The sequence below is a fragment of the Mycteria americana genome, chromosome 18 (assembly GCF_035582795.1).
Source record: "Mycteria americana isolate JAX WOST 10 ecotype Jacksonville Zoo and Gardens chromosome 18, USCA_MyAme_1.0, whole genome shotgun sequence".
Taxonomy (NCBI): domain Eukaryota; kingdom Metazoa; phylum Chordata; class Aves; order Ciconiiformes; family Ciconiidae; genus Mycteria; species Mycteria americana.
Genome location: NC_134382.1, coordinates 3,291,676 through 3,313,495, shown reverse-complemented (window position 1 = coordinate 3,313,495; position 21,820 = coordinate 3,291,676). Strand labels below are relative to the sequence as shown.

Sequence of the window (21,820 nt, the reverse complement as noted above, 5' to 3'; positions counted from 1 at the left end):
AATACCGTATGCAGTTAATTGGTCATTTCGTGACAGCTCTGCCAAGAATCTTTTCACCACCCTCACTGCTTCATTAATGCAATTCAAATATCGCATTAAATTAAGGTAAAACCTACACAGCACCTATGCACCCACACGCAGTCTGTCATGGTGAAGACCACCCCAACCCAAGAACTGAAACCTACCTCTGAAAACATGAGTCAAGTCAAATCTCAAGGCTGGAACCTCTCCATTACTAAGCAGTAAAGTGGTAATAAGATTTCTTTAAAAATGCTAAACCCTGTAAGTGATCATTGAATTCCAAAATTAGCTCCTTCGCTGCATGTGACATGCTGATGTTGCCTATCTACAGACCAAGCCAACAACAAAAAAAATCAGGTTGTTTATGAGAGCAGGTGAATTCATGGGAAGCATCCAGCAAAAGAAGTCAAGCAATTAGCGTTATTATCTCCATACCTCCAAACGGCAAAAATAAGCCATTTCTAACACTCTTTGGCAGAGGGGTGGCATAGAGCTGGTGCTCCAATTCTCCACCATTACAGACTGTTTTGCATATTCTGTTTCACATACGTTTATTTGGCTTCACAGTTTATGTTTTATGTTAAAAGCTGTCAGCTTTCAGGTTTTAAGAAATGTACAAAATTGAAAAAGAACACAAAGAAACAAAACATGGAAGACAGAAACCTCATTCTGCAAGCGAAGTGGGACTTTGTGAAAGGCAGCTGTGAAGTTTAAAAAATTACTGATGGTTTTTGTTTGGTTTTTTTGTGTTGTTTTTTTCCTTTGGGTCCTATTTAGACTGCCTACAACTACAACCTAAGAGAACGTGGTTAGTGCAGATCTTAGCATCATTGCAAGGGACCGTGAACGGCCTGGAGGAGCTCGGAGGAGGACTAGAAGATGCAGAATTACAAGACTCACTGCAGCGCTCGCTCAATCACTCTGTGATTCATTATTCCTAAGTATCTCTTAATGACTGTGTGAGCATAATGACAGAAAAGGAAAAACAAGACTAACGTGTACCCAAGTATCACGTTGTTCCAGAAATCAGTGTTCTACTCAGAATAATTTCACGGTGGAGACAAGCCCAGCTGACTCCTGTGCATTAAAAGACGTCCAATAATGCACTTCTCTTTTCTGAATTTGGTGTAGTTCAGAGGAAATTATTACTGACTGCTTGCTGGCGCATCACATCATCTGGCAAGGACTGGGGAACACACACGTTTATTTCCATTATGCAAATCCTGATTGCCCATTTCCAAACCCTCCTTGCTTTTAAATCTGGCAATTTTGCATATATATTAGACCAATCTATTTTGCTGCAAAAAAACATTGAATTTATCTAGCTCACAGGTACAATCAGTGTCACGCTGGGCTTATTCATAGGTAAAACAGAACCCTAACAATTAAGCCAGCCTCTGAAGGTAATAAAAATGCACCCACGCAAAATGAAAATCCTTCCCTTTTCAGCCTTCACCATAGTCATTAGTAATAAAACCACAGATGTTTATTCAGCCACTGGAGAAAAAAAAGCACAAAATGCGGAGTGCTTCTGTGCCAGGCTGCTCTCAGCCAGGGTCTGCAGAGGTTAGGTGGCCATGCAGGGGGAACACAAGCCTCTGCAGCATGTGCAAAATGGCCAGACACCGTCATGACAGATGCTGCAGAAGGACATTGACACAGAACACATTTTTCACATCAAATAGCAAAAAAAAAAAAAAAAAAAAAAAAAATTGCAGCCTCACTCATATTTTATTATTTTATCAAGTTAACAAACTAAACTGTTCAAAAGGGGTAGGTAGAAGACCAAATTTTACTCTCTGCTCAGCAGATGAGCAGCAGTAGTTTATCAGACTGTATGTACATCCCTTAATATATACATTTCTCTTGAGGGTACGGGAAGGCATTACAGATAAGCTATTCTTTGCATTCCTAAGAAATGATGAATGACTCACAACTGTGTCCTGGTGACCCATCACAGTAACCGGATACTAAATATATAGAGCACGCAGACAGTCAAAACCTCCACCTAAGTATGAATTTCAGTAACCAGCTACACTTCAGATGCACGATATCCTGTCTGCTTTAATCTGCACGGTTTAAGTCTGACCACCTAAATTTGAGAAAATTTGAAATTTAAAAAAAATACTGAAATGGTAAAAGACATGAAAAATATGCTAAAATGTTGTTAATAAAACTTTAAAAAGGAGGATCAAGTTGAGAGGAACAAAAACAAGTGTTTGTTTAATAATTATGGCCTGAAGAAAGTTTAATTGCACTTAAGATGATGTTGGAAAAGTAAAAGACTGTAATAAAGATATTGACACATGCCTTCTTTCTGCCAGCATTTCATAAAAGTCTCTGATATCTTGACCCGTTTTCTCCATGGAATGATAAAATGCCAACTGACTTTCCCGATTTGCAAAGTCCACCTGAAAAATAAAGGATAAATCACATTCAGTGAGAGAAACATCCATTTTGACAACATTTCACTGTCTGCTGCAGAGTCTGAAGACGGGAGCAGAACTGAAAACGGGCACGATAATATTTAACAAAAAAAGTCAAACATGTCTCAGGACTGGCCTTACGCATCCCCAGGAGTAAAGACCTTTCTCTCTTAACTCAGTGTAGCTGCATGGAGCCATATAACTACCTCCTTACTGGGGTACGTTGTTGTAGCTGCCAGACCAGAGGCTTCTGTTTAGTAAACCAGCAGGAAAAATACACATTATTATCCTGGTATTGACGTTTTTAATACTACGACTCCAATTACAGTTCCAAAGTCCCTTTCATCTCAGCACAGTGCTACAGCAGGTCAGTTTTATTAATCTATTTCAGACTCCACGTTATTTGCCCGGGGTTATACAGCAAGTCAGGGAAAGGAACCAAGCCCCCTGAATTGCAGCTCCCTATTCTAGCTACTCAAACAGTTGATGTTTTCTAGCCAAGGGTGACAATATTAAGAAGCTAACGACATAGCTGATGCAAAAAATTAAGGATTAGAATGGATTTAACTACATGTATGCCACATAGTGCAGTATTTTTAACATTCTAGTTCCTCTTTTTTTTTTTTTTTTCCTAAATCAGCCTAGACATTTGTATAACCACAGCAGTGGAGCACAGACATACACGCATTAAGGGTGTTGCTTATTCCAAAGTTGCTAAGTAGCAAGACCCACAAACACAAGATATGAAACTTTTAAATGACCACACACTTTACTGCATATAAAGGCTACTTTTATTCAACCACCACGCTTAGAAACTACAGTATATCCAACTCCTGACCCCAACGGGTGTGAAGTTGCTAGGTTAATACACCAGATGAGACATCATGCTTGGAATCATTACCCACTCTTTAGGAGAGAAGAAAGGAGGAGGAGGAAGATAATTCAGAGGGTTGGCTGACACCTCATGTCCCCAATTAGTGGAACTGATCGGACAGTCGTAACAGGTATTACCACATTCACCCAAATCCAAGACATCCCTGTAAATTTTAAGTGTTGCTGCAGGAAAAAGTACTTTCTATCTATTTTTTTAAGTAGTGTTTTTAATTATTATTTTTAAAAATCTGTTACAAGGCAGAAGCTGCCATTGCAAGAGCACTGCATGCTTGGGATGCCGTACCCCACGACTACGGCGTGCAAGCCACCGCAGATCATCTCGGCCAGATCAAGAGCCTGGACATCAGCGTGGAGCAGCTGAAATGCAGCAATGTGTTATCCTGGAGGAACTCACACCCTCAGATTTCACTTTTCTAACATGAAAACGGACAAGAGTTTGCCTTGGATTTGGGTAAGTGAGGTAGTAACACGGACACCAACACTCAGGAGCTTAGAGAGACAAGTTCAGTGAAACAAACGGCAGAATACTGGAAAAGGCTTTATAAGTAACGGTTCAAGATACCCTAACATCTTGATAAGCCGAGTATAAAAAAAATAGTTTCAGCCTTTGATGTCTGGGACATACGTGTCCCACTAAGTATTCCTTTTGACCGGCAGTCTGCAAATGCCAGCATTTAAGGGGTAAGGCCTAAATACAATTTGTTTCTCTTTTTTTGTTTTGTTTTGTTTTGGAGGTCATTCTGCACACCTTAATTTTATTCCCACCGATTTTCCTCCCCTTGGTCTCTTTTACAGCTGCTTGTGCATATTCAATCTCATTGTAGAGAACCAGGGCCATGCCTTTTAAGCGGTCAAACACCACCTGTAAAAAACAAAAAAACAAAACAAAAACCAAATAAGAGCCTCATCCACAGGACTTAATGTCAGTCCCAACAAAATCCTAAGTCATGAGGATACCAGTAAGAAAATAATTTTTAGCAAGGTAAATTTCCAGACTTTTCTGATGAGGCATATTGTAATGAAGAGACAATAAAAGGACACGGGACTGCTTTGAATTGTGGATATTGTGGCTTGAGGTATATTATGCCTTTATTTTGTTTTTCTGTATTTTACTTTTAAGTTTTTTTTCTTTGGTGACTGAGTTTTGTAGTTTCTCTTTGTTTACTTTTAGTTTTTTGAAAAATTTCCAATGTGTTTTAGGGGGGAAAAAAGGTAAAGGGAACATTTAATCCCAAAATGGAAACAGTTTTTGTTATCACAGTCTGCAGTACCACTCGTCAGTTGCTAAATGCCCATTTCCAAATATTAGCTTCCTTTAGCAACATAAACTTATTCAAGCAACAACAGCTACAATAAAGAATGTCAAAGCTGCAACACAAACCCACAAAAATCTTTTAAGGAGGCAAGACCCTGATCCTGCGAAGATTTACACACGTTGCTTAACTTTAAGCACATCAACGTCCGACAGAAATATACAGGACAGCTCACATGCTTAAGTTTAAGCATGTGCATAGATCTCTAGCACCGACCCACAGCAGGGCAGGTAACGCACTCCCACTGCGTGATACGGGTATGTTGCATAATCATTGACTTTCTCTCTTCTTTCACGTACTTTTGCCAGTATGACTATCCTAACTGCTTTTAAAAAGTCATTTTTTTGGTCTAATGAAAAAAAATACAGATATGTCTAATTATGCAATTAGCATGCATGAGTGTAACTACGTAATTAGACTGCTGTTCCTCCAATGTTAGCCTTCTAAAGAAATTTTATTGGGGAGAGACTGTACTGCACAAGAGCAACAAATACTTTCCAGTACTCATCATCTCGGCTCATTCGAAGTACTTTTTTTTTTTTTTTTTTTTCCAAAGCACCAGAAGCAACTACTCTACGTATCGGATCAACAGGAGGCAAAGCTACAGAGCCCTGTCGGCCAAATTACACCCCAGAGAGAATTTCTCTACCTGAGCTATAAAGCCCTGGACAGTCGGGGTTGAAAGGACAGGATGGGAAGAAAGGAAGACAGTAACAACTTCAAACCACACACCAAAGCCTCCCACCTACCTTTACCACAGGCCCGTATCGGCAGAAATGTCGAGTTAAATACTGATCCGTAACGTTTGTAGAAAGACCATCTAACCACACGCAGTTTGTAGGCATGCTCTTTCCAAAACCCAGCTGAACACAAAAGGGCAAAACTTCCATCAGTACAATTCACAAGTGTTTAACTAACTGAACAGAGCACGCCTAATTAGAGAGTTATTTGAAGAAAGCTAGTCATTTGTACCGATTTTCTAAAATTAGCATCTCGCGCAGGTGCAAGCAAGACAAAAATCAAATAGCAATTAATGAAAATAATTCTGCATGCTTAAACAAATACAGTGTTTGACAACATTTGTTTCTTCTACAATTTGAATGCTTCTGAAAAGTGACAGGTTGACAGCTCTGGGGACTGACAGCCTCTGTTTATCATCAGTGCCGGTACAGCTTCCCAGCACGGCCTCGCCAGACGCGGACCTTCAAGGCCAGGGAACGTCAGTCTCCGAGTCTACGCAATCCCTGGGCTCCTTGCTGAGACAGCCAACAGAAATGCTGATTAATCCCAATTATGGTGGGGGCTGAAAGCATCACGCTCTCATCTGAGCTACGCATTAAAAAATGTCTTTCTTCCATAAACTGTGCTGCTGCAAAATATCCTATGATGCTGTAAATGAAAGAAACAAGGAGAAGGATACAGTCCACGGGAGGATTTCTTTACCTTGAGCCGGTTATTTCCAAGATATTCCCCATCCATCTTCTTAATTGCTTTACACACACTTGCAATATCACAGTACTGCAGGAACGCATACTGAGGAACACCGTTCACTTTCTTAATGTCGATATCCTGGGGGAAAACACAAAACAGAACAATCGACAGTCAGCAACAGGCCGAAAAGGACATTCAACAGTGTCAATTAGATCTAAGTGGACTTTTTTTTTTTTGAGGGAGACGCATGGCACAGCAAGCACTCTTTGATTAATATTTTCTACAGAGAGAGGATTTAAACAATAGTAGACAGTTTAAAACTTCACTGTTCTGCTGTATCTCACTCGATAGCAAAACCAAATCCTTCCTGATGCAGGGAAAGCTCTTCATAATGCAGATTTAAAATTCAACCCCGCACAAGTAAGCCTGACCTGATCAGTAAACAGTAGCTTTCGTTTGTTAATATTATGTCACGAAGAGACAACTCAGAATCAAAGAAACATGGATTAATTTTCGCTTGCAAAGGCTCAAAAGAAAACAACCTGCTCCAATCCTCATTTCTGAGCCAAGAGGCAAGCGGAGTTTCTTTTCCAAACAAACACGATCCATCCTGTTCCTAGAAACAGAAAGTGATGCTGGACTCATCTCCTGAACCAACTTGGCACTGACATGGCAAAGCCAAAAAAGATCCTCAACTTCTATCGCTGCTGGTATTTGATCCCAAGCCACCACAGGCCCATTCAAAAGTAAGCGCAGTCACGAGAAAGCTACGAAAGCCTAATAAAGGCTGATTTTAATCAATTTTAAAAACCGAGCAAGCTTGGAGTTGACATTTGGTTAACATTCAAGCTCAGCACTAGCACTGGCAAACGTACCGAAAGCCTCTGAACAAACTCATGATATTATGATTCATTCCGAGCTGAAAATAGAAGGTGGAGTGTTTCATTTTATTTGTTTAAATAGCACAACTTTCCTTTGTGAGCTACATGCCAATGCCAGCACACAAATTTAAGCACAAACGTTCCAACATCCAGGACAGACTAATTTCATGGTTAATAAATTTAGGGACAAGGCAGCAGTTTGATACCGTCTCACCCAAGAGCTCTTTATCTGGGAGAACAGAAGTAAACAGGCAGATTTACACAACTATTAGACTTCTATAGCCCTGGCCTAATGATTTAAGTGGAATACTAATAGAGGACTACATTTCCAAGAGTCTAAAGTAGCACTATTGCAGCCGTGGCAAATTATACTTGACCACTCACCCTGGGCAAGCAATTCCTTCTGACAGGCAAATAAAATATCATTACTTTGCTCATTACCCACCGCAAAGGTTATAAAGCTGGTCTCTTTTGCACCTGAGCTTGTAAGTTTTCATGGAAATTGTGCAAGGCAACACTGCTGCCAAATTCTGACCGATTAATAATGTTGACAGGACAGCACTATTTCACAGAAAAGCCAATTTACAAGACAGTGCACTACTACTGATAAGCATCTTTAGCAGGACAGCTCTGCTGGTATAACATTAGAAAAGGGTTTAAGGCGCAGACACTGCGTGAATTCATAAATCCGTGCTGATGCCAAGGATACAGCGGAGGCTGGATGCACAAGAGCTGCCAGACATCATAAAATGTAAATTTTATATTTGTCCACATCGTATATGGAAGCACGCCTCCCCTTCTTTTTGGGGGGAGGTACATATGGGGTTCCTGGTATGTGTGACTGATACCTCAACTGTTACAAAAATATTTCAGAGCAGAATGAATAAGTCACAGCATGTTCATAAACAGTCACAGCTACCAGTGAGAACACAAACTATCAGTGTTGAAGTCCAGATTCAATTAATTAAACTGACTGTGGATAGTTACTTTACTTTTCTGGAAAATCTCTCTTAAATGCAATATTGATATGACTTGATAGAAAGTGGCATGAGGAAAGGAGAGGGGGATGACTGCTGCTCTATCTGGTTCAGATACGCCTGCTCAGCTGAAAACCCAAATCCCACATGTGTCATCACTAATCCATCTGCTCTGTGCCTCTTCTGCCCTATTGTCAGGGCACAGACTGCGATAGCTGACGGCTACTTCCACATACAGCAACTAAACCCTTTGTTTCAGAAACCAACAGGAAACTGAGACTTCATAGAGTTGTACTGATTCAACATGAAAATACCACCAGGCATGTTTACATCCCAACTACCTAGTTAGGCTTTTCTGCAAACGCTCTGAGCTAGCAGAAGACATGTTTCTTGTAAACGGTCCTAGCACTGTTTCTACTGCTACATTACTCCCTCAATACACGTGCGCTAAGATTTCACTCTAAATGCAAAGAAAAGCCTTCAGGTATATTCCAGCAAGGTGAATGACTCAGGTTATTATATAAAGACTGAATTATCTGTCATCAGACATCATGATTTACCACTGCTCATAGCATTTTACAGGTCTGTACAGAATGAACAGGCAATGACACCCTACATAGTACAGAGAATTCACATACCACTATTCCACCAAAGCGCTGAAAGATGTTGCGAAGGTCATGGTAGGTGGTGGTTTTCTCCAGGTTGCCGATGAAGAGAGTTCTTGTTGCTTTCGGGTGAAATTCATCTATCCTTTCATCCAAAGGACGAAATTCATTCTCGCTTTCTGTTTCTAGAAGCAAAAGAGAGCAAGAAATTTCTAATGCACGGAGGTGTTTTTCATGTGGGTTCGGTTCACATCGATTTGTTTGTTCAAGTCTACTTCCTGACAAGCAGATATGATCTGAATGAGAGTAACCAACCCATGTCTTTGACAAAAATACGCAGTACTACACTTGTGAACTGTGTTATTTACACGGAATTTCAAATCTCTGCATCACCACTGGGTGAGTGCTGAGGAATTTGAGCATCCTCAGGTGAAAAGTAGCTGCAAACTCCAACTCCTTCTCTAGAAATTTCTTCTTTTAACAAATATTAATGCCTACCATGAATTCAAATAAGGCTTCATGTACTTGGGGGGGAAGAGCACATGGAAGAAGTTTGTTTTCACAAATCAATTTTTAAACAAGCAACTGAAGTACAGACTGACAACCACATGCTCAGTGCCATAGTTTTCACTGGTTGGTCATTTTGGCTATGCTGCCTTAGCCTCAAAAATGCAGCCATCATTAGCTGTTTTAATTAAAAGCAGAAAAACCAAGCCTGTGAGGACTCAGTGCTACACTTACACCACCCACTGGCTTCTGCTCCGCTGAGACATGGAAGATGAGATTGTTTCTTCCAGCAGCCAGCAGATCCCACTGTTTGAGAGGATGGCAGGTTTCCTTCTCTGAGGTTTCAGACTGGAACTCTCTTCCTGTTTGACCTAAGAGCATCCACTCTTCTTGCTCTGGAATTTATTCTGACATATTTCCCACTTTCTTTAAATTATGTTTCTGCAGAAAGGCAGTTTTAACATTTCTCACCCCTATGCTGCCTCTTTACAACAGCCCGTGAACATGCCCCGAGCAGTCACGTGTCCACTGCAAGAAGGGCATGGACCTTACCTGGTCCTATCCAGGCCGTGACTTCAATCTGCATGCCAAAGAAAAGTTTTCCTTTTGAGGCATTTAGTGCTTTTTCCTGGTCCTCCTGCTGTCGGAAGAACACCAGTCCATACCGTTCCTCAGAAGCCCCGTGAATCTGCACCGACGTCACCTTTCCGTACTTCTTGAATTCATGGAAAAGTCCATCTTTAAGGCTTGTATCTAAACCAACAAATAAAGATGTATTTGGTAAAGTATTTGGTAAAATAAATCGGTAAAAAATGTATTTTTTACCAATTTAATAGCACCATAAAAGACACGAAGAAATGTATCTTCCTTCTGAAATGTGACTTCACCCAGTTTAACCTGAATCTCAGTGTTCACAGAAGTGCCTTTTTAATTTTGGATCTTAATTTTGCCAATGTCAAAAGCTTCTGGCTGATCTTTTTCTTTGCCTTGATTTTTAAACCCAAGAAACTAGACATACAAGGTTTTACATCGCTAAAGCTGGTAGCGTATAGTTATTACTTCTAACAGACATCCAATTCAAGATTAAGAAGAAATAAGCAGTGTTACTTCATTAATAATCCCACACAGATACTGCGTAGAGCAGTTTTCCAAAGCTGGGATGAGGCACCTGGAACAAAGATCAAAGTTATACAGCACTCAGGTCAGTGAATTCAGAAAGACAACTAGGCAGATACATCAGATTTTGCAAAATCTGACTCACAACCACACAATCTGCCTGGGATCTGTGGAGCATTTACCTCAGCGTTGCATCACTTCAAGGAATATTACAGAAATAAAATCTATAGCTACAGTATTAACACTGTGAGGTATGCTGCTCACAAATACACATTATTTTAATTCAGCCAGTTGCCTTTGTATCCATTAATTATGTTACAACTGTTTTACAAATGATCCCATGCTGTTTTTTTCTGTGGGATCTCTCCTGCATTCAGCACAGGGAACAGAGAGTGATCATGTGCCCTCCTCAGCGTGTGGTTTCTTGCATTATTTACCATGCAATATTCAATGCCATTACAAATATGCTCATGGGTGTTTTACAGCACTCAACACTGCAACAGAAAACCCTACAGTTTTTGTATGAAAAAAGAAACGGAGGCATAGCGAGAAGAAACGGTTAAAGTTTTAAGGGAAAAATTTGAGATGCTTCAGGTTTTTCCCCGGGGAAATCCACATTACTGCTTCAAAGCACCACCTCCAGTAGCTGTAAGTGCTCAAGCCCAGGGACTTGAGCTAGGGACCCTCAGGATTTCTCACAGATGGTCACTAATTAAGCAATTTTCCCACCATCACACAAGAACCGAGGCAGAAGCAAAGAGATAATCCCATCCTTGGAGGCAGCATGGGGCTGCTGTGTCAAAGACATGATAAGGGTTATTGAACCAGTCCCTAACCTGCTTCCCATTCCTTTTTTCCCCATTTCACTTTCCCAAGTGAATTTACCTGTTGAACGCACTGGAAGATTTTGAACCTTGATCCCAAAACTTTTCCGGGGTTCATCTTTCTCCAGAGATGGAAGCAGCTGGGACGCGGGCGCTGGGACGGCTGTCGACTGAACTGACCGTGCTGGGGACTCATCGCTCGAGCTGCTGCTGGAGTCACTGCTATAAACGGCATGAAGGAAACAACAGATGAGTGCATGGAGATGCAAAGCAACCAGAGGACACAGGTATTTTAATTAAAAAGCAAAATGTCAAAGTTTTTGCTCGTCTACAGGCCTTTCTCTCTTATTTGCTTGATGCTGAAAATCCAGTTTCTGTAGCACAGCCCAGTTATACACAGGAATTTAAGTCATTCTACAAATATTCTCCTACAAAGCCCTCAGAGCAGACAGTCAAGGAAACAGAATATGGGTAAAATGTCAGACAGATCCTGTTACGCACCGTGACAATAGTGGAGATTTAATTAAGTGTAATACAATGTTGTATCAGCTTAGGAGCTGTGTGGGAAGACTGGAGAAATACAGAGAGGGTACATAGGTCTGCCAAAGCCTAAAAATCCCTCCCAGTGCTCTCACGTACAAAAAAGAAATATTATCGTGCTCTCAGGCACTGCTGTCGATCCGAGAGTCGACCCTAGAGTTCTCCTTATTGCCTCCTGAACATCTTTTAAAAAAGATCCATACCTCTGATGATATGAAAACCTCGTGCGAGAAAATCATGGCGGGTTTTTGCTCCAGAATAACCTAGGCAATGTATGAACCAGCAAACACTGTTTACAAGCTCAGCCTCAACGGCCAACTTCAGGGTATGAAGAATTCAGACCCAAGAACATCTTTTATAAACAATAATTACGGCAGAACAGGATTTGCATATTAGATCATACAGGGAGTCAATCTAGTCCACTGACTCTTGACGGTGCAGATCGTTAGATGCTTCACAGGAGAGTAAGAAATACAGAGAATAATGTTATTAAAGCTTGCCCAGTGGGGACACGTCATCTTCTTCAGTGGCTGGTTTCTTCCCCGAGGCATGAGGGCTTATAACATCTCTAAAAATAATTTTGTCTGACATAACCCTGGAGACTCTCATTCTCCATTACATGAGCAGCCTTCTAAAAAATTCTGCTGGAATTTTAACTCGGAGGCTGGAGGGGGGAGATCTGCCACATATAAAAATAACCCCATCCGTTTTAAATTTGCTGCTTTCGATTTAATTTTTATGTTCCTCTCCGCTCATATCAGAAAAATGGTAAGCAAGTTTATCTTTTTCTCATCTTAAATTATTTCACAGGTTTCTTATATTCCCTCTTTACATTAAACCATTTAACTTTTTCTAGTGTTTTCTCAGGGAAACCATTTCAGGCTTCTAATCATTTTCATTATTTGATTTTGTGACCTCTTCTACTACACTCCTTTTTTGTGGGTGTACAGTTTATATAACACCAGGGTAACAGTGACAGAGTCATTCTTAAAACGTTCCAGAAAACTGGGGCTTTTTTCTGAACATCTTGGTGTAATGAGAGCTGTGGCACACTACTAAAAGCCCCTGGGCTCTGTCCCCATTATATTTGGATGGGCAACCTCTGTCCCAAAATGCTTACAAACAATCGAAGGAGGATATAAAAACACCCCAAACCAAAACAAAACCAAACAAAAGGGGTCAAAAATGCAGAAGTAATAATAAACATGAGAAACTCTCCTCCCAGTCTCACCCTCTCCTTACAACCCTCCCGGCCAGTTGACATCAAGCCGCTTCACATGTTGGTGCCTTTCCCACACACTCTCCTCCTACTACTCCATCCCCGGAGGAGGAAGTTCAGCATCGCTTTGGGAGAGGAGAGAAAATAAAGCCATGCCAGAAAAGGAGTGAAAAACTGAGCCCTTCCTCCTGCCCTCCTCTTCCAAGGTGGGCTCTGCTATATGCTTGGCAGCCGCCCTGCACCACCCAACCTCTTATTTCACATACAATAATGTTTCTTCCCCTTCCAATCTATAGTCACTTGCGTTTCTCAGCTCTGAATTTCGTACCACCAAGATGCCTGTTCACAGCTTCGTTTTTCTTCCAAATTTAGAAACTGCCTTTCTTTTTGCCTCACCTGCCTTTGTGCAACCTGCTTTCATGCTCTCTTCATTAATAAACTATTTCATTGCTAAAAGTGAAGCATGCAATTCACTCTTCATCCTTTGTCCATTTATCCCATTCCCTCTGCCTCCTACCTTTCTGCTAACTCTGGCAATGCTGGATCACCTCAAGTCCTCATTAAATTGACGTTCTTCTCTACAGCATTTTGGGAAAAGGAGGACAAACCCAGCCCCACGTGAACAGGCCTTCAGAGGTCTCAAGGGGTAACATCAGCAATCGCCTACTACTATGAAATAAATTGGCAAAGAATAGAGAAACTTAGTTTAATACACAAATATAGTCAGGGAATGTGTGTGGGGAGAATCCGAAAATAATTCCCAAGCTGAGAGCAGTACCACATGGTTTACCATTCCCCAGGGGATGGCTAAAATAAGATTTTAGGGCTGCAGCAAGCCTCTGCCCCGTACACATTTTTACTTTCCCTTCTCACGTCTTGATGCTCGGTGTTATGATCAACTACGTACTTCCTAAAGCATTTTAAATATTCTACTTTGCTAAGATTGTACCTTTTAAGTAAGAGGCAGCATTGAATTTCTATTTAAGCAGTGCTTTAAAATGGGAACGGGCTATTTTTAGCTTTTTTTTATGAGGATGTTTAAAATATGGAACATACTGTTAAAATCACAGCATTCCACTAGGCAAAAAAAAGATAATCTCGGGGTAACACCGTAAGACGTCCAAGCGATGAAACAGCAGTCTAACAGGGTGATAAATTCTACAACAAGAGGTTGAGTTCCACGCAACTTTGGGAAACAAGGCGTGTGCTGCTGATTTCCACTTCCCCAGTGAGTTTTAGGGATACGTGTCCCTAAGCAAATCAAGACTTTCTGAGGCATTCCAGAAAAAAACATTCATTATTTCCTGACTCTGTTTTTAGAAAGGAAAAAAAAATGGTAGCAAGAACAATTCCTCTTTCTTTAGGGGAAAGCCTCATCACTTTTCCAATTGAAGAAATGTGGATATAATAATTCAAAAGTAAGTCAAAGGTTTTATGTTCTGTGAATAGGAGAATGATGGAAGAGTTAATTATAGCTGCTGTGTCATCCAGTTATAGCACACAGCAGAATCAAAATAAAGCATCTGACAGTGAATTATGTGTAGTCTCAAGCAGAAAAACAGAACTCTTTTCCAACTACCCCAGCTTTAAAAATATACAAAACTAAAGTGTGTAAGCAGCACAAGGACATGTTCCCAGAATATTAAAATGCGAATATGGCTTTTCTTTTCCCTGTGAGTAATTTTGAAAACAACTGGTCTTTGCCAACATGCAGAAAATAAGTTATTAAAAATTCTTCTAGCAAAATTCATTTTACAAGCTAGGGAAATTTTAGCCTGGGAATAGAACAGCTAGGTTAAACCTACAGCTCTGTTATCCTGCTTCTTGCAAGTATTTCAAGTAATCAATAGGTCTTGGGGCAGGCCAAAAATGGCATAAGGAAAATGGCTTTGTAACTTCATTTTGCACTTCTGCTAACAGCGTTAAACCCGCAATGATTCTTTCCAGAAGCAGAGCGTGCTCTGGCACACAGCCTTTTCCCAACACGGGAAAACCTGCTCTTCAACATCCATGTAAACTCAGAGGAGCAGAATGCCAGCACGCAGAAAAACTGATCTCCTGAGCTGTCACAACACAAGCATTTCACAGAGAGGGAGCCTGTGCTGGGAATTTGCTTTTTTAAACATCTCGGGCTTACAGCTTCGGTTGCCTCTTCAGTGGTTTGCAGACTTTTTCTGGTGATGCATGCTCATTTATGAAGAACTTGAAGTTTTAACCAGGAAGGATTTCAGATGCTCTTTTGTCCAGCCCAGATAGCTTCTAAAATTAGTTTCACTCCAGCTTGTACCATAGCATCATACCAATGTAGAATAGAGATTTTTTATTTTACTGCTGGCAAAATCAGATTGAAAACCAGAGCTATAAAGGAGATCGTTCTTCCTTTAATAAGGAGGTGGACAGGAAATCCTTCTCTTACACATCCACTCTACTACAAGCATAGTTTACGAGCCCTTTTAAAATATTAATCTCCCTTCCATAATTGCCTGCAGTGTTTTACAAGTACATAGGACGCGTGTGTTCTTACTCATGGTATTTATCTATGTACCTATTGCGTATTAATAAAGATAAAATCTATTCATAATCCAGTCTTTACGTTTTATCCATATGGGCTGAGTCCCAAAAACTCAACATGTGAGAATCTAGCAATGGGGTTCAACTCACAAAAATGAGCCCCAAATATGCCTGGTTTCAGTACCCTGCAGCTAATTTAGCACACAGAATTTTCCTTTTCTCACTTGTAACTGCAAAGATGGCATTTCAAATCCTGGTGCATGCATCCTATATAACCAGTCCTCATTCCCACAGAAGTATCTCATTTTCAAGTAATTGCATTTTGCAGTTCTAGTAACCAACTATGAAGTTACGCTCCGTTTATGTATGAAAAATGAAAGCACTTGAGCGAATACAAAGTGAGCTGTTCCCTTTGTTCCCCAGCAAAAAGGAGATAAAAGAGACTCCAAACCAGTCGATGTAACAGGATACCCGCTGCTTTTCGTCAATGGCAGCTGCGCTGAATCAAGGGATCTCACAACCTGCCCTACCCTTTTGCAATTTTAAAATGTGGGACAATTGTCATTTCTGCGAATTGATTTGAGAACAGTGAGTCAGCTGTAAGGGTGGTGACTACCCTCCTCACGGCAAGCAGGAAACACCGCAGCCTTCGTGGAAAATAAAGCAGAAAGAAGCACTAACATGCACTGCGGGCTATGCGCTGCCAAACTTCAGGTTTAAAAACAAAACAAAACAAAACACAACAAAAACAACTTCCGATTGTCAGAGCAAGTTAAGAAACAAGCCACCTAAAATCACTGGAAACCCTTTTCGTTTTTTAAGGGAACACACGCCAAATTTCAGCAAGGAAAAAAAGTAAAAATGGAACCTTTTTTTTTTTTTTTTTTTTTAGATAGCTGCCTTCAAAAAATGTTTAACCAGAACTGGTAAATGATCCAGGATTCTTTTTACAGAAATATGCAGAGTGATTACCTTTTTTCCTGCCAAAATTAACTGAAATCAGGAACTCTGCCTAGATCAGCTATGATTCAATACCCTGTCAAAATAATCTCTAAGTAAAGATTATCTCCTAGAAAGATCTATTCAGGACAATAACACAGGACAACCTCCCACAGCACAAGTCCCAGCTGACAGCAGGTTATTCTCACGGCTGATGTCAGCAGCAGATTCCCAAGTCGGGTCAGGAAATCCAAAGTTAATGTACAGTCGGAAGCAACAGGAACCCTTTTTTCTCGTCCCTCCCTTTCCAGATCCGAGTTAAGTCACCGTAGATGATCTCTACACAAAAAACACCAGCTGCAAAAGTCAGCTAGTGACCATGCTGTGTGCTGATCAGCTCTACCCAGAAGACACAAATCCTTGTGATACTTTATATATCACCTTTGGAAAGAAACTGCCAGTTAGGTTTCTTGGACCCGGGAAAACAGCACCAGAAAACTGGTCAAAGTAGCCTGAATGCACAAATGTCTTGTTTGGAAGAAAAGAATTAAAAAGACCTGATTATTGCCAGCCAACATGCAGTGAAAAATACGATGCTAACTGCTTAAAAAAGAAAAACCTTAAAAAATGCATCATATTCCATTCTAGCTATAGATTAAAGGATCTTTGCCCATGAAACACTTTGACTTCTCTTCTGGATGAAAAATTATATATTGAAATCATACATCCACAGGTCTATTACAGGCTGCTATTTCTGTCCTACTACTAAATACTACATGAAATCTAAAAAGGTATTTAACCAGAATTTCCCTCATTCTCTACCAATGCGCAAGTCAAAAAACACACATTAAATTACACGTACCATAATAAGAACAGCAAGTAACCCATTCCCACAGAACTCAGGCAACACCAGGTTACTCCAACAATCCAGATTGGCTGTTCTGCCACATTCAAGGAGGAATAACCACGATGAAAATTCAAGAGGTGTGGGCAGAGGGTTAGCATCTGTTTGTCGGAGCCAATTCCAATGCTGACCTAAATATGCAAGCGAGCAGCAGGTAGTTGTTTTGTACACACGATGTGTCCCGTATAATACCAGTCTGAATCAGTGTATTGGGGGGGGGGGGGGGGGGGGGGGGGGAAGCTCACATCTACAGACATAAATACAGATTCCTCCTCCCCCCCCCCCCCCCCCCCCCCCCCCCCAGTTAAAAGGAGTTGTTGAACCTGAGGTTAAAGGTATCAGAAAACCCAGTCAAACATGTAAAGTTTGTTTGGATGAAGAGATCAAGAGGTAACAAGTCGTTACCATATTTTGCAGACTACAGGCAAGGAGCTGAAGGGGCTCAGCCCACCCACACATACCACAGAGAGCTTGGGCCCTGCTCTTCCATCTCATCACAAAGCTTTACATTTTAAGTAAGTACACAAGCAGACTCTGGCTGCTCAGCATGAAAGGGTGGAAAAAGCGAGCTGGGGAGCAGAGAGTTACACCTAGTATCCTCTTGGTGTAATTACCCTGTGCCCATCACCCTGGCCTCCAGCACCTTCGGAGCTCGTGGTGCAAAGCACGCTGGGATGTGACTGCATGACATTCCTGGCACCCTTTCAAGCCGCTGAGAACTTGCCACTCAAGGAACTTTGGTTTGTACATGTCACACACGCAGCCTCAGAAGTATTTAACAACACACAGCTATGATAAAACAATCTGGGGGGGGGGAGACCATTCAATATTGCAGACAAGTGGAATTAGGACATCGTCTTTCCCTTAATTTTTTCTGTGTTACCACGCCCAGAAAGGGGACTTAAGAAATCTCCTGCTAGGATGGAATCCTAAATCCAAAGAAATGAAATGAAATTATGTTTAAAGGCCATGGGAAAGCAACACAACCAAGACAACTCGCTGTCTTTCAGTTGGCCAAATAACACAGGCTGTTTGCAATATTTTTTTCAGTCTTCGACCGGTAAGTTTTTTAAGACACAGTCTCCAGATAATATTTACTATGTATTTAACCCATGTCAAGTGACTGGCTTATTAACATCACATTTTCATTTCTGTGACAGGCCATATTAATATATTTACTTTACTCATTTTATCATGATGCCTGACACCTGAACTTTAATGAGAAACAACAGCAGGCTGAAATGAATCACGGAAAAGATGAAGATGTTGCTCAGAAGGATGGAGAACTACTCCCACCTCCAGAGCCACCTTTCCCCTGGAGCCACATGCTCGGAGAGTTTCAAGACAACCGTGGGCTCCTTTTAATTCTTCCCTGCAGCTAAATAATCCACTACAATGGCTAAAAATATGTATATTAATCCCTGTCTGGCTGATGGAGACTGTGCCCAACCCACAGTCAGTGTTACCACCTCGCTCCTCGACCTACGTCCCTCTGTCCTCATGCTTGAACTTCGTACAGCAATAATAAAAAACACTGAGCTGGAAAAAAACAAAATGTCTTGGTTATGAACACCTCAGCCTATCTATGTAGCAAACAGCCGACTCAGCAGCCACAACAGCTTACTCTGCTGGGAAGACACTATCCAAGCCCTCTGCTCCCCACACTGGCTGTTGACTCGGTTGTAGAGTTGATGGGTTTGGTGTTGAACTTGGGAGCGGCTGGAGCTGCCTGCCTCCCCAGCCACTGTCTTTTTGAAACAGGGATGCTCTCGGGGAATGGTGGGACTGCTCACGCTCAAGAAGGAAACTCTGGGAAGCCGGAGGAAATGTTTTCTCAGCAAACAGCCACAGTGACGGAGCTCGGTGCTGGGAAAGATTAAAGTCATTGAGGCCTTGAGGGTGAAGTACAAAGCCAGCTCTTTGGCATAGCTTTCCCACAATTAAACTTCCACCGATGCAAAGAGGGAAGAAAGAGGGTGGGTGTGAGAATGTGTAAGCCCAAAGAACCTCTATTTTTTAACATTACCTTAATCGAGGGAAGCCTTGGGTCAAGAACCAGCCCCTGTGAGCAGTCCTGCTGCAGCCACCCCAAACTCCCACCTCCTCCGACCACGCCGGGCTTCAGCCAAATTATTTCAAGCGCCGCCGGGACTTGCCTGCAGAAGAGCTGCCACTCAATGCTGCCAGCACCGATAAGCCTGCGATCATAGCAGCTTTGAGAAGAAAACAGCGGGGCAGAGTTCACCGCTACGACGGAGGAACGGCTTGTTCGGTCTAGAAGAAAAACTGCTTTCAACCCTTTGGCCAAAAGTAGTGTAACACTGTTAAAGTAAACAGCTTTTGCCAGCTATCTGCAGATGATCTAAATTAATATTTTGCAAGTGTCACCTCAAAGCATACGAAATCTTTAAAAAACAAACAAACAAAAAAAAACCCCAAAAAACCCAACCAACCAACCAACCAAAAACATTTTAGTTCAAGACTCATGGGAGGTAGGTATGTCTTAACATCCCTGCATTGCAGATGGAAAAATAAGGTAAGAAGAGGCCAAGGGCTTTGCCCAAGGTCATTCAATGAATCACCGAGGGAGCAGGCTGAGGAACCTGATCTCCTGGCTCGCGGGAGGTCAAATCTTTTCAAAATACCAAGAAAGCAACATTTAAAGGCAGTTTCCTAAACAACAACTGCACTGCTTTCATGAACGGATCTACTAAGCATCTTTAAAAAACCCACAGCCCTACTCCAAGTACTGCCTGTAAGCCAGGAGAGTGAAACGCCATTTAAAATGCAACCACCACTGCATCCAAGTATGTTACTACATGTTTACTTGAGGAGTAAAAAGCAACTTCTTTTGCCTTAAAAGCACTGTCAAATGATTTCCTGGGAATAAACACTTCTTAATACAATTTTAAAAGCATTCGGCCTTAACTATACTGACATCGTGTTGAGCACTGGACATTTTTCAGAAGAAAAGCCTTTTTCATACATACGCTAAAAACAAAAAACCATCAGCTCTGATTCGCCTCCAGGTTATTTCAGTCTTGCAGAGGTATAAATGTTTTTTTAACACAAAGCTGCTGGCAGATCATGGCAAACAGACCTGCAGAATTAATTCTTTGTGTTTTAGAAAAGCATCACACCTTGCCTCAAAAAAAACCCCAAACCTGGCACTATTTTTATGCCCTACATCCCTGACAGCTCTCATTTGTCTGCCATCTGGCCTCACACACGCCCCATCGACTCCACCCTCGGCCGTTCCTTACCTTCTATTCCCCGGGGCCGCTCTCCCTGCCTGCGCGGGCAGCAAGCCCCTAACCTGGTGCTCTGCCCTGCCAAAAGTCGGGTGAGATCATCGCCTCCCTCTTCAAGGCACTGTTTTAGCATTACACAAAATGCCATTTGTTGAAATTCTTGATTCGGAGCGGTTTTGAAATGGTGCATCCTCTCTTATAAACAACTAGAATTGTTCTTTGGATGGGAGTTGCAATGGAAGGCATGCCAAGATACACAGCTGATAAACAATGCCTCTTAAGTAATATTGGGAACATGCGAAGCTTAATATAGAAATTCCATTTATGGCAGATAACGCTGTGGAAGTTTAGTACTTCTAAAAATGGGCACCATTGTCCAAAGAGCGAAATCTAAAAGAAAACGGACAAAGCGACCCTAGTTCTCCATCAGAAAGGAGTATGTTTATTAAGGCTGGTTTTCAAACAGACTTTCTATCTTCTACAGCCTTTTAAAGAAACGCCAAAGGGATGAAGGGAAGAATAATTGTGGAGGCTTTTTTTTTTAACACCCTTTTTTAGACCAACTACAGCAACTGGAAGATGCACACGAGCACGCTGTCCAACCAGAACGGTAGCTGATATTCTCACGTAAAGGACTACTTGAAATGGAAGGCCTGGGAAAAAAAATGTCATTTCTGTGATCTCATGCAGCATACATTATAAAAGAGAAGACATTTGATGAGTTGTATGCTAAGGATTAATTTGCCATTTAAAAATGCAGAGAACAGATGGATCTCTTGGCTAGGGCTATATTTGGGGATTACTTCATTTTCTGCCCACATGCAAATAAAAATACAACTAGAAGTAGAACTTTCTGTGAAATTTCACATGGGTAGAAAACATTTAAGTCATGAAAATAAAAAAAAGGGCAACCTTTGTAGGAAACAGGTAAAGCGCTATAGCCTAGTGAATGTATATCACGTTGGTGGGGAAAGCGTGTCTTTACATTTGTCAAGCAACTATATAGAGTAGCACCAGCCTTAGAAATGAAAAAACCAAAACCAGTATCATATGAGAGGGAGGTCCTTGTGTTTGTCTCTTAAGAGTAACTTCTGAAAAAGCATCCTATTATAATTTAATTCAGCAGTGTTTGTTATGATTTAGTGATTAAACCTCCACATGGTCAGAAGTCCAGGGACTCCCCTTCCCAAAAGCCTCGGACAGTTCCATCACACTAACCAAGGATCATAAAGCAAGTTGAGGACTTGGATATTTGTAGGGAAAATGCAAAAGTAGGGGAAAATGAAAAATGCCTTACGTCCTCACAACTCCCCAGATCGACCACCTTTACATCCCTGGCTTCCATACCACATGGCAGCGGCAGCATATAGTCAGCAGGGCTGGGAAAGGAGGAGCAGCATGAGGCAATTTCGCTGGTACACTGGAGATTACGGGACAGAAGAAAAGTCCTCCGAGGAATTC

At 41.4% G+C, this 21,820-nt stretch overlaps 1 protein-coding gene across 5 annotated transcripts in view; it reads right to left on the bottom strand.

The window, feature by feature from the left end:
- SPEN (spen family transcriptional repressor) overlaps positions 1-21,820 on the bottom strand; it is a 67,546-nt gene that overhangs the window by 12,077 nt on the left and 33,649 nt on the right. For 3 of the 5 annotated variants that reach the window (XM_075520541.1, XM_075520542.1, XM_075520546.1), the window contains 7 exons: positions 11,057-11,217; positions 9,608-9,808; positions 8,582-8,733; positions 6,098-6,223; positions 5,404-5,517; positions 4,090-4,203; positions 2,332-2,432 (listed from right to left, as the gene is read on the bottom strand). In XM_075520541.1, coding sequence (XP_075376656.1) covers positions 2,332-2,432; positions 4,090-4,203; positions 5,404-5,517; positions 6,098-6,223; positions 8,582-8,733; positions 9,608-9,808; positions 11,057-11,217 — 969 coding nt within the window. The remainder of the gene's footprint in view (positions 1-2,331; positions 2,433-4,089; positions 4,204-5,403; positions 5,518-6,097; positions 6,224-8,581; positions 8,734-9,607; positions 9,809-11,056; positions 11,218-21,820) is intronic. The other 2 variants (XM_075520543.1, XM_075520544.1) reach the window with 1 other exon arrangement.